General features: G+C 34.2%; 1 protein-coding gene across 9 annotated transcripts in view; it reads left to right on the top strand.

Annotated features, from left to right (window-relative positions):
- AKAP6 (A-kinase anchoring protein 6) overlaps positions 1 to 13,829 on the top strand; it is a 275,069-nt gene that overhangs the window by 124,195 nt on the left and 137,045 nt on the right. For 8 of the 9 annotated variants that reach the window (XM_051806225.1, XM_051806228.1, XM_051806229.1 and 5 more), the window contains 2 exons: positions 9,213 to 9,309; positions 10,561 to 10,727. In XM_051806225.1, coding sequence (XP_051662185.1) covers positions 9,213 to 9,309; positions 10,561 to 10,727 — 264 coding nt within the window. The remainder of the gene's footprint in view (positions 1 to 9,212; positions 9,310 to 10,560; positions 10,728 to 13,829) is intronic. The other variant, XM_051806231.1, reaches the window with a different exon arrangement.

The raw sequence follows: 13,829 nt of genomic DNA, 5'->3' as shown, positions 1-13,829 counted from the left end.
GCCCTAGATTTACATTGTTGTGCATAGGAAGGGGATAGGACCCCATAATAAAAGGTAGCTCTACTGAGCCTGTCTGTAATATATTAGTTGTTAACTCACTCCATGGGAAGTTGTCCCAACTTTTCTAGTTCTGAGAACCACAGTTGTCTCTGGACAGAGGCAGAGCATATTAGGGTGTCATCCTAAAGTAGTTTTGCTTCTTCTACTGAAGAAAAAGGGAAAATTGTAATGTCCAAAATCTGAACTGTATCACTTGTGAGGATTTTGATGTCTTGTATTTTAAGTATATGAAAATATAGAGTGTGGTCTATGTTTCAAGAACAACTATATTGCTCTGTTGTTTTTTTTCTTTTTATTTATTATGCTTGAGGTTTAAAAATTTAAAATTTTCACCAATATCCAGGATGCTTTTAAGCTAATGTTTATTTCTTTGGAAGAGGAAGCAATGAGATCCTTAAAACATGGTGTTCTTTTACGTGCAAGAATATAGCAGGTGGTATGTTCCTCTGAGTATGTATTAAATACCCATTATAATTTTCTTAGGAAACGAGGCCAAACACTGTCAGAGAACAATAAAACGCAGATCATTCAGACTTTGAAAAATGTTTAAATTCATTTGCACTTATTGGTGAAACTGAACAAGGCCGGGTAACTTGATTGGCAGCGTTACAAATGTTCGCCTCCTCTCAAGCCTCACTACCCAAAATTGTAACAACTTTTGAAACACCTTTAAAAATTGTTTGAAAGTAATGTTTATTTTATTAATAAACTGCATAAAGCTTATCTAGGAACTCTGTTAACTGCAATTTTTATGTCTATTCAAATGCATGCTTTTGCCTGAAATTTTAGTATGCCAGTATTATCAATAAAGATGTAGTCAGTAATTTGGTTTTGAAAGTGAAATGAAATTTATTTTTATAAAATTTTGAGATTGGAAATCATTGAAAGATTATAATGCCAGGATCTCAAAGGAAATACAATCACACTTTCAGTAACATTTAAACTATATTTGCTTTTACTTACCTGCCAAGAGCTATGGTACACTCCCATGGGTTCTCTGCTATGTGTCTCAGATGCATAATATGATTCACATTTTAAGTACTAGAAGTAATACAATTCCTCTCTGTGTTTTGGTGTTTGCAATACCAAAGCATTCAGCAGAAATATAGAAAATCCAGGAATGAATGGAGGTTTTGATTGGTAAATGTTTTTCTTTGCATCTTCTATGATATTTATTTTTTCTTCCATTTCTTAATTCTGTAAGGTGAATTGGGTAAATAATTTAGAATCTTAATTTATTAGCTAAATTTTACTAAGAAGGCTTTTTAGTTCACCTTTAAATAGCATAAAACCTTATATCTGTACATACATAAAACAAGTTACATCTCCTTCATATTCCCCTGGAATTTGAATAGAACTAAAATCCTTCAAGGATTGTTTTAAAACTACATAGTGTTATTTATTGCCAGAGAGTGCTTTTTGGTCTGTTAGTTAGTAAATTTATATTTAAATACTATTTATGTATGTATTATGTTTCACTTGGTAACTTCATATTTGCCAAGGCTGCTATGCCCCATGAATTTATCTTTGTTTTGGAAAACTGTTATGTCTTGGTATATCTCTAATATATCTTTTTTCTGCATATGATAGGACAATACAATGTGGACATATTTTGTTTAGATAGTTTTCGGGAATTGTGTGTCTCCACGTAGAAGAAGTGTACCTAGTAATGTGTAAGATCAGACAGACCAAGGACTCAGAAGAGTGTGTTTTTTGCAGATTCTTTCCGAAGAAGCTCAAGAAGGCAAGAAATGATTAAGGGTGGTTGTATACAGTAGACTGCAGGTGCAATTCGCCATGATTATGGCAACTTAGCAATTGTACAGCCATTTGGCCTGTGTCATTTCCTGTATGTGTTCTATCCCTCTTGATAGTAAACAAACAGATTCAATTTAGGAAGCCTCATATGAAGTTTTTTTGACAAAGTAAAATGTTCAGACAGACAAAATCAAAGAGAAATTTACATAGTGAAACACAGAAAATAGAGTTGGTAGCAGAAGAATTTACATGAGTTTGAAATAAAAATATCTGCAAAAATACCCTCTATGTCTTCTAAATCTGCAAAATAGGCTTTCTGTGTAGTGGGGCTAACTATCCTTTTTCTCTATATCTAAATTTATGCATTCAAAACTTGGCTAAATTACCTAAGACATGACAAACACAATGAGGAATGAGAAACAGAAACTGAGGGATGTAAAATATTTCGTATGAGGAAAATAGTGCTATTCATGTTTAAGAGGTAACAAAGGGAAAAAACATTGATTGTCTAATACTGGAATGGCAGAAGCTTTGACAGAGAAGAAAGGGGTGAGGTAATTTTACAAAAGTATCAATTACTATAGGACTGCTGAAGTGGAGCCTGCCCCCTCGTATTTAGTTTTGTGGCGTGCGAAAGACCTAAGTTACTACTGTGTCAGTGCGTTGCAGTCCTCACTCTCACATTTTTATCCAGTCTAGATTTAATGGTCTCAAGGGATCAGGCCTTTCACTGTTTCCCTTAGGAGGTTATTATACAATCTAATAGATCTGACTTTCTGTGGAAATTTCACTGGTATTTATCTTAAATTTTCTCTTAATTTAATTCCATTAGTTTAGTCTACTATAACCTCTGATAATGTACTAAGTCTTCTTTCTGCATGGTGTTCAGATTCATAGAATATAAGTAGATAATAGGGGCTCTTTCTCTTAATCAATACTTAGTCAGTCTTGCTTATTTCTTATTGGTTCCACCATTTCCACCTTTAAACATATTTTACTTGCTCTTCACTAAACTCCCAATACTTTGTCTCCTCGTAAATGTGGTTGATTCCTCCCAGACAAAAAAGTACATTCAGATCAAGGGAAAGGTGAAGAATGTGTGTGAGTGATCAGAAGGTAAAATCATTCCCAGGATTGCTATAGTTAGCTCATTACTAAGCATTTTGATCTCTGGATGTTCAGTTAATATTATGTTTAAATGAATGATGGACTTACACAGAAAAAATTAGCTGAGCAGTTAAACCATCTTACCTCTGATCTACATCTACAGTGGCATGAGATGATGATTATGAGATTTCTGGGAACCAGTAGTTAGGTTCCCAGATCAGTTTCATTTCAATTTTAAAGGCATTTTAGATTATCATCTGATATTGTGAATCAACATAGACAGTGATATTGTTATTTTGCCCATTTTTATCTGCCTACAGATGCCAATGGAATGAATTATCCCCAGAGAAAGTCAAGAAGTTATTGTCTTTTAAGTTTTCTCATTGTTGCAGGGGGTAGAAGACCAAATCTTCTTTCCACTATTCACTCTTAGAAAATATCTACTAGCTTCCATTGGTTACAGAAGGAAATGTGTGGTTCATCTGAGGAAAATGGTGGTCATATTGTGTTAGGCATTAGAGATTTGTTTAGCATTTGGTGATAACTGGCCCATTGACCGTCACTGCTGTAGGGAGGGTATGTTTTCAGTTTTGGGCAGAGAAGAAAAAGACTCATAGTTGATGCTGCTCCTTCAGAGGAGGATTCATCATGTTCTCCTTAAAAAGCAAAGGTAAAATCCCTGCTATTGAGGAAAAGCTCAGCCTTGACTATGGAGCCACATAGAGCATTTCCACAGTGCTTGTGTTCTGTTTAACCGATGGTGTGTCACTCAGATAGAAATACAAATTAAAAGAAAAGAAGAAAATACAAAATTCTTTGTAGTCACCTAGATTTTATGGAAAATGTGAACAAAAGAGACATTGACTGGAACCATTTCACATGTAATATTTTGTTCCCAGGAAAACATATCCTTTACATATCCTAGTAATACTTATTTAATAAGTAAACTTTATAGTCCTGATTAAAAAAATGTGAGGCTTTCCTAAATGCTAAACGTATGACCAGTTCCATGTTAATATAAGGACAACTTACATACTAGTTATTTTATTGATTTACTGAATATCATCAGTAGATAGTGTTCAGGACTCTGAAAATGCCACCAGGTTATTACATGGCTTATTAGGTTATTAATTCAAATTCTTAAATTATTACCTCAAATTCTTAACTTAAATACTAGGCACTGACCAAATAGAGGCTTTTTGTGTTGTCAGAACTCCTCAAAAAAAAAAAAAAAAAGGGAGAAAGAAGAAAATAGACCATAACCAAAAGTTCAGTACTTGATATCTTGGTATTTTGTCATAGCAAGTTATTGGAAGGTAACTGTGCCAGGACCAATGGACTTGCAAAAGTAGCTGAGTATTAAGCATGTAAGAATAAATTTTCAATATTTGTTTTGTCATATTTCTTTTGAGACAAATGAAATGTGTTAATTTAAAAAATTAAAATTGAATTTTCATAATAATATTTTTCTTGGCAGTTATTGGTATATAGAATATATCTAACAAATAAGTAAAACACTTGTTTCATTTTCTTAGAGCTTTACTGCATGTTTAAACTGCCTCCCTCTCAAAACATAACATTTCTGATAATATTTGTGGGAGATTGGTTATCCTTCTGTGATTGTCTCAGTCAAAAGATTCCCATAACTTTTCTGCCAGAAACTGTTCCCATCACTCTAATTTTCACTCTAAATTATATCTGTCACAGTGAGTGTTATAATTAAAAGTGCTACATTCTTAGCCAAAACATACATTCAACTGTAGCTAAATATAGAAGTCCGTATTTCAGTAATATTGTAGATTTCTCAAAAAATGCAAAATATTATTAGGAAATTTATATTAAGCTTTCTTTTTCAAATTCTAAATTTATAGAATCTAGGGTAATCAGATAATTTTTAATTGTCTGTAGCATTGCTCTAAAAAAATAAACACCCTAGAAACAGTAATATTTTTCTCAAAGGTATTTAAAAACATCAAAAATGAACCTCAAGAGAACTGCCTTTCAGGTATATCCCAGTATGCCACACATGCTAATAACATGCTCGACGGAGAAAAAAAAATATTTCTTTTAATACACTTCTTAATCTGGCGATAGGTGTAAACTGCTGTGTCATCCAAACTATATTTATGTATACATTGTAGGTTCACATGATATCTAGTTCCTGATTTCTGTTTCAGAGGCAGTACACTGGAAACAATTAGTTGGATACCTTATGACTTAAAAAAAAAGTGAATCATGCTTTTACAAAGCCTCTGTGCCTCTGGAAACAAAAAAAATTTGCTAATTGTCTGTGTCAAGACCCAGGTTGTGTATTACCAAATTGCAAAGGTTTTTTTAAGAACAGAGGGTTATATATAATAGCAAATATATAATAAATAGCAAAAGATTGGATATCTCAACATGTACGTAGTGCAGGATGCCTACTCAATAGAAGTTTCCTACATATAAGTAACTACAACCATAAAATAAATCCTTTGAGGAACATCAAATAAATTTTTTTTTCCAACAATTTTTTCTAATCTCCAGTTGTAAAGACAAGTAAGGTGAGAAGGAGAGTTTATTATATTCTAGGAAAGCACTCTCATATTTTTAGTGTATTCAGAGTCCAGCACAGATAAGGAGGGGATGCTTTATTTTCCTCGTGGCGGTTCTGTACTATTGTTGTCTGGTAGGTCCATAAGTTTCCTGAAGGTCAGAGGACAGCTTCATTTTGTGAAGGCTGGGCTCCTTGCTACCATGCTGTCAACAGAAGATAGCACTCTTGGGGCTTTACATTTACACCCTTGGAGTCTTTATTCCTGTTTACAGTTCTGCAAGCTTTTTTAAAACTGCATAATTCCTGCCTCACTTTTCCTTTCTTGCTAAATAAGAACAATTGATAGTTATATATAGGTACATGGTAATTGGGAAAAGTGCAGAGAACTTGCGTAAGGAAATTTTGCTTGTTGCAGCTTGTAAACTACATTAAATACACTGTAGTGTGAGGGATGACATTAATGTGTTGTTTAAAAAGCTGCTGTCAGGCCAATGCACATGCATTTTCTATAATGTATACGTGCTCATGTGTGATATTTAGACTTCTCTATAGCTGCAAATGTGTCTGGAAAAAAGGCTTTGATTAATTGACTTCCCTCCTCTTCTCCTTTCCTCTCTTCACACACAAAGGCTTCATTCATTATCAGGGAAGATCAGAGAAGGAGGGGAGCAGAGTACCTGGGTCACACGCTGTTAGAGTTACAATTTTCCAAATGCCATAAGTAAACAGTAGGGAAATATCCAGGATGGGAGAGGACCTCTGTGTTTGAAGGTCTTCCTCAATTCCAAATATTTGGTCTGATATTACCCTTAGCTGTGTAAATTTGCATATCTCCATTGTATAGACATGTTATACTTGTTACATCTTCAACTCTCGTCTTTTTCATGTGTCACATTTTCAGCCCTTTAGGCATGAGAAACCTTGAACATTGGTTGAGGATTATTCCTTCCAGTGTTCCTTGTCCAGTTATTAATTTTTCTTAGGAAATTACCACATATATAATTCTAAATTCAAAACTCATACTTCACTACATCAACTGACAGTTTCGTTTGCTTCTGTTTGTATTTATACTTATATGAATGATTCTCTCCTTTTGATGTGTGCTGGTTTTGGCTGGGAGAGAGTTAGTTTTCTTCATAGTAGCTACTATGGGGCTATGTTTTGGATTTGTGCTGAAAACAGTGTTGATAACACAGGGATGTTTTAGTTACTGCTGAGCAGTGCTTACACAACATCAAGGTTTTTTCTGCTCTTCGTACCACCCCACCAGCAAGTAGGCTGGGGGTGGACAAGAAGCTGGAAAGGGACATAGCTAGGAAAGCTGACCCCAGCCGCCCAAAGGGATATTCCATACCAAATGACATCATGCTCAGTACAGAAAGTTGGGGGAAGAAGGAATAAGATGAGGGATTCTTAGAGTTACAGCATTTGTCTTCCAAAGTAACTGTTATGTGTAATGAAGCCCTACTTTTCAGGCGATGGCTGAACACCTGCCTGCTCATGGGAAGTGGTGAATGAATTCCTCATTCTGCTTTGCTTGTGCATGTGGCTTTTGCTTTCCCTACTGTCTTTATATCAACCCACACATTTTCTAGCTTTTACCTTTCTGATTCTCTCCTCCGTTCCACTGAGGTAGGACTAAGCAAGAGGCTGCATGGTGCTTAGTTGGTAGCTGGGGTTAAACCATGACATGATGCCTCTGCTGACAAAAGCTTATTTCTGCTAAATTTCATGTATGTTCATGGTATTTGTGCCACGCATAATTTATCCATAAAATAAGAATTTAGCACAAGGAGAATATTGCTAGTCAAAACCCAAAAGTTTGGCCCCATCTTTATTCATCATATTTTGCTTCTTCAGTTTAACATTATTGCTGGTTAATAGGTGCACCTGAAAATCAAGCTGTATTGTAGTAGCTGGTGTGTTATGTTAAATGAATCTTTTCTAGGGCAGCAAGTCTCTTTTTTTTTCCTAATGAAAAAGAATACCTCATCTTTTCCAATTTTCCTATCAAACACATCCACATCATCTCGAGACACTGCCAAATCCAGCTGCATCTATACTCGACTTCAATTATATGAAATTACACAACCTACTCTCAGGTCCTTTAGCTTCTCTTTTGCTGGGTGAGACACACACAGTGCATTTCCTGTGAAGTGCATGATTACAAACTATTCAGTACAAGCCTGTTTTAAGTAAACAGTAAATTAAATATTGTCAGTGCTTGTTCAGACATGGTTTTATGAAGGAAAAAGGACTTCTAGATTTGGTTTCATAAAACTCTAGATTTAAGAAGGGGACAGACATAAACTAGGCATCCTTCCTCCCTTTTAACTTTTCTTGGCTGGCCCAGTTGTTCAACAGCTGGTGCAAAACAGTATATTCAGATGTCCGTACAAGGAAAATTGGACTAGACAAAATGCTGAAGGTTGCAAAATTCCTGGTTTTTGCTCTTTATTTGAATGGAGAATTCTCAAAAACATTCTGTCACTGTCAGGTACAATGCTACCTGAAAGACTGTTAAGAGCCTATCTGAGCAACATCCCTCTTTCAACCATGATGAATACAGTAAAAGTACCTCATTTTATTACAGTTCTGGCAATATTATTTTCTGCTATGCCAATCAGCCTGACTGCAGGAGTTTGGAAAGAGAGGAAATAGTTGCTTCCCTAAGGATTGACAGCTTTTGAGTATTTTGTGGTGTCTGCTACTCCAGTATTAGCATGGTCACTAGCATTTGGAGAAATATAAATAATTCTTATAAAAAACAGAAGCTATGAATGTGCACTTGCAAAGTCTCCTTTCATGTCTGCCAGTTAACTCATTTCCAAGAGACGGAAAAGCTCTTTTTTTCCAAGTGGTCATGTATTATTTCCATTTATTCCATAGACATTTCAAAGAGAAAAAGTGTTGCACACAATTTATGATTAAATACAGCAAGTACCCTTTTCTCTATTGTGTTTTCTTTCTCTTTCTTACAGGTAAGTATGATGAGAAGCTCTGGCAAATAATTAAAAAATTTATCCAAGTTATCACTGGTGTATTAAATGGCATATCGTGTTTCCAGTTCCTCTCTCTGCTACTAGATTTTAAAGCAATTTTTAAAAATAAAATTAAAAAAAGAGACAAAATATTTTTGACTGTTAAAGCACAGATCCTTTGTAAACTAATAAAAATATTAGTGAAAAAATGTTTGAAAAATACTTTCTTTGCAAATTAAGAATGCTGAGATCTAAAGCAGACTGATTTATTCTTTGAAAATGGATATGAGAGTTAACTCAGGAACACAGTATTAATAGATTTGTGTGATTGCACATAAGGCCAATATATTCAATGATGTAATTTTTTTATAGTTTCATAAATAGTGCTATCACCAACATTTCAAAGAAATCTGAAAAAAACCCCAGAGTTCATATGTGGTAGCATAAATTTAGTGTATTTTATAGAACACAGTTACTCCAGATATAGCCTGCGGGTTGTGACTTTTCATAAAACCTAATGAATGTCTAGATATGTCAGCTGTTTCAACACAGATGCACTTTACTGATCTGATGGAAACATTTTGAGCCCAGATCCAAAATATCAGTAGCTTTTAGTATCACAAATTAGTTTGGCTATTGGGTAAATAGGGATGTGGTTCTTGATAAAAAACAAGTAATTTTGTACATGTGTTTTACAATAACTGCCTCTATAATGTCTGATGCTGAGGTTTCTTCTCTCTTTTTTTCTTTCTTTTTTTTTTTTCCCCCAGAGTTTTAAGTTGAATGTAGATAGCCACTCTGCTTTAAAAGAAGCAGTGGTAGAAGAAGGACGCCAACTTCTTGAGCTTATTGTATCTCACAAATCAGGTAAATCCTTCTGAAATATTGCAAGTCTTTATGTCTCCAGACTATTAAAGAATGAAGAAGCATTGCTGTAAATTACTGCATATATTCACTTCCTTATGTATTATTAATATTTACATTATCAGATTGACCTTCAAGATTTATAAATGTTTCATATACTGCATACAATGCAGTGATACTTATAAAATGAAATACTGCCTGCAAATAGTCTGTTCATTTTATTTTGGTCTTGCTGTTCAGCTGAGTTTCAATTGACATCACATCACTGAAAACTTCACACTGACATGTTCTTTGATATAGGTGCTGTGGAAATAACATTAAGATAATGAATTAGTATTTCAAATATATATGTATGTATTTACATACTCTGCATGGGTAATTGCATTGCTAAAGCTTTATTTTACCACTTAAACTAATTCTTACATTGATTTAAATATATTTATGAGCACTAGATTAAAATTAAAAATACCTTTTTCTTTTGGTTAGGTACGTCTTTTTTGCAGAGGCCTTAAATGCAGAGGAGGGAGACAGATGTACTGATTTCCCTTTATGCTTACCACCTCCTATATTTTTAGATGTTTGCGTGACTTGTCTGATAATAAGGTTTTAATCAGCATATACTGCTACGGAATGCCATCTTAATTTTGGCCCACATAGCATGCTCTTCATCCAGGTTGAAGTTATTCTTTGGTCTACTGTTTTCTGATTATGTTATATGTGTGCCTCTTGTTTCACAGATCAGACAGATCTGTGTAAAGGGAAGCTATAAGAAATTACTGACTTGTATATATAGTTCTAAAAAGATAGCCATAGCAAAGAAGAGTAGTGCATATCACCATAGACATAAAAATCGGTAATGTGTAAACTACAGAAAATATTTAAAGGAGTTGGAGGCAAGAAAAATGTGTTTGGAAGATTACGAAATGTTTCAAGATAAAGACTAGATATTAGAGGAGAAGATTACCAGTATTCCCTACTGCCAGGGGAATGACAGTTTATGTGGAATTTTTCTCTTGAAACTGTCAGCTGAAGCATTATCAAAATTTACCATGATGGCTAAAAGAAATGTTTGACCCTATAGCCCTGTTTTGCAGTCTGAACAATAGTAATGCTTGGATTTATTGCTGAGAAAACACACTAAAATTCTTGTTGCATTTATTATTTTAAATATCCTGCTTATTATTTGAATAAAGGATAATATTTAAAGAAGCTGTTGAGTTTACAGCTTTTACTTTTTACCCCTTCATTGTGGAGAAGGACTGAAGGACATGCTGCAGATGATTGCAAGTCAGTGGAAAGAACTACAGAAGCAAATCAAACGGCAACACAGCTGGATTCTTAGGGCTCTGGATATCATCAAAGCAGAAATACTGGCTACTGATGTGTCTGCAGAGAATGAGGAAGGGACTGGGAGCCCTAAGGTAAGTGGCTTGAAGTTTGCCTTATTTCCTCTTATTTCCTTCTTCTTTTGAACTAGGCACCACTGAAGTTTTCTTTCCACCCTAAGGCTTTTCATTTCTACTGGGTAAACTTTTTTTTTACAAACAAAATGAAATGCCTTACTCTGAAACAATAAAAAAAATCTTAGAACTTTCAAGTTTTCCAGGAAGACCTGTCTCATTCTGTGTAGAGGGGCATGAGGGGAACATAAAACATTTAGTAAACAAAACATAAAGCATCTTTAACATGAATAATCAGAATGGTTTTAAATTGTTTTGTTGCAACTATAAATCACTATAATCAGTGCAATCACTCAGCTCTGACATCCATTAGCCGCTTGGTTACAGCAAATTAGCAAAGAAGAGAGAAAGTGATTCATTATCTCATTCCTGTTAATGACTATCAGATGCATTGCTTAATTAGGAGATGGCCATTGTAGTGGGAAGAAGGTCATATGCCTTTTCACAAATCTTTTTGCTCGAAGATGTCCATAATAGTGCTTGTGTTGAATACAAGTACTTTAAGAACAAGGTATTGACACCTATCATAATTTTGTGGATATTAATTCTTAAAGAAGGATATAGTACTTACCAGTTGCCAAACAATATTTGTAAGAGCGTTTTAAATACAGACCATGCTTTTTCAAATTGGTGCAAGCAGTGTAGGGATGCTACACACAACAGAAACTTGTGGTGTAGGGTCCATGACCTTTCACTACCACCAGTAGTAAGCAGAGGTGTTTCTTAAGCAAAGAATATGCAGCAGAGCAATCAAAACCCTCAAAATCTTGACACACATCAGGCTGAAATGCAAGGAAAAATTCACAATTCTTGTTTCTAGGAATAACAGAGATGATTGTGCTGAGTAGATTTTCTGATTCTGATGCTGGACAATTCTTAGCATGGGTATTCAGTACTTCCCAGAGTGTAGTTTGTAGAGTAACTCTTGGCTAGGATTACATGAAAAGTTCTGGTGTTTTCTTACTATAATTCTACATAGCAAGAATGATCTTAGAGATGATGGAAGAAGAGCCAAGGACAACAATGAAATAAAACTACAGGAAAACACATATTTGCAGGAGACATAATTTGAACTGATATCCCTCATCGCTTGCGTGATGGAAAATGATCCTGGGCTATATAGCTCTTCCTTTAGGAATTAGGTGGTGGAGTAACACTTGATTTCATAATTAGGTCTGTTAAAGTAAACAGACTAGCTCAAAGATTATTTTTTTACCCTGCCAGTAATATGATTCCATATCTCCGAACAGCTTGACTCATCCATGGCCAAAAGTTTAACTGCTTGATCAAAATTATCATGTAAAAAGTATTCTAAAATCCAGCTTGATTTTTCTGTGAAAATTATGGAATCCCTAGCTTGGAATAATTGTATTCAAATATTTGCTTAAAAGGAGAGAAATGGAGATGGGGCAGTTGCAGTAAATTTTTCATATAGATAGGTGGTAGCTCGCTGCCTTATGCTTTTTATTATAGAGATAGGAACCTGAAGCAAAGCCTTTTTTTTTTTTTGGTGCCTACAGTTAGATTAAAAAAAAAAAGTAGACAAAAATTGATGAAACTGAAAATATTTTCAGGTTATTTAATTAATTAAATCACATCCCTATATGATTCTTCTAAGTATGGGCAATAGTGCGGTCAAACACCATCTACTTCTTCGTGCTGCAAGATTAACTGAAATTAAAATACAGTCAGTAATATAAATGTAGATTTCAGTTTGCATTTGTTACAAAACCAAAAGGAATTTGAGAAGTATAATAGAAAATCTAAAGATTATACCTAGAGGTTATTTTTATTTTTACCTTTTTTGAGAAACAACAGGAACAGTGTTGGTGTTAGAAATCTGTAAAGAAATAGGGAAAGGAGGAATTTCAAAGACCCTAGGAAACTTTTCCCTTAAGAATTTTTAAAACATGTTTTCATAACACTATGGCATTTTTTATAAGACCAATGAAAAGTGGGATGGGAAGAGGGATGTTCTGTACTCCAGAAATACATTTCTATTCAAGAATTCAGATTTTTCTAAGGAAATTTTTCTTTTTATTGTATGTAAGTTTAATAGTGGTTTATAGTGATTGCTTTTAAGGATTGATTTTAAACATTCCTAGTGCCTAAACTCCTCTGAGGTACTACGGTTTCTGTAAGATCTTAAAAAACCAGTGAGATCTCTTTAAGTATTTACTACAACTATTATTCCGTCATTTTTATAAAAAAAAAAAGAATTGATGAATGTATTCAGTTTAAATTGAAGGATATAAAGTTTTGTCTTCTTACTGCATTGAAAAGTACCTTTATAAATGAATGTCAAAATTGCCATGACACATTCCAACAAGTACTGATCTAACATTATGAGTAGTACACGACATGCTATACACTTGACTTTCCTTCAGAATCTTGAGACACTTAGCTAAGGTACGTATTTTCTCTTGATGAAAATAGTAAGTAATATTTGAAAATATCTGGAAATAGGAGGAATGTTTTCATATATCTTGCATTTTTTCACCTTTTGAAAATGTCTGAGACCACTCGTTTTGTAACTGATCTCTTTTTTTTAATTGAGTCAGGAAAGGCCTACTGGAACAGTGTTGCTTTCAATAAACAGTAAAGAGTGGTATTGAAAAACAACATGATGTATTTTCTTATCTAGTGGCTGTGAGTGTAACTTCTCCAATATTACTCTGATCTATTTAAATCATAATTTGGTGGAAAAATTCATGGCTCTCTGAAGAGCTTGCAAGTTAATTCTGTAAGTGATGTCCTCTAAAAGCATACAAATCTTAATAGCAATTACCCATTGTAGACATTCTCCTTCACTGAACATGGTATGGAATAGTATTCTTAGGGTCAGTTGTAAGTTCTGCTCCCAACATGCATTTGTAAAGTTAGTTCATTACTATAATTTTTGGACCCGGATATTTTTGTTCTGCAAGTAAATTTTTTAATTAAGTTTTGGGATTTTTTTTGGCAAGAGTTCAGAGTATAACATCAGAACCTAAAGGCTGGTAGGTTAGAAGAATAATGGTGAACTCTGCAAATATATATGTAGTCTGTACTTCTGGACAAGTT

Source organism: Manacus candei, unplaced genomic scaffold (genome assembly GCF_025592945.1).
Source record: "Manacus candei isolate 608988 ecotype Guabito, Panama unplaced genomic scaffold, ASM2559294v1 h1tg000067l, whole genome shotgun sequence".
NCBI classification, from domain to species: domain Eukaryota; kingdom Metazoa; phylum Chordata; class Aves; order Passeriformes; family Pipridae; genus Manacus; species Manacus candei.
Note: the sequence above shows the minus strand (reverse complement) of the source record. Positions and strands in the feature narration are given on the sequence as shown.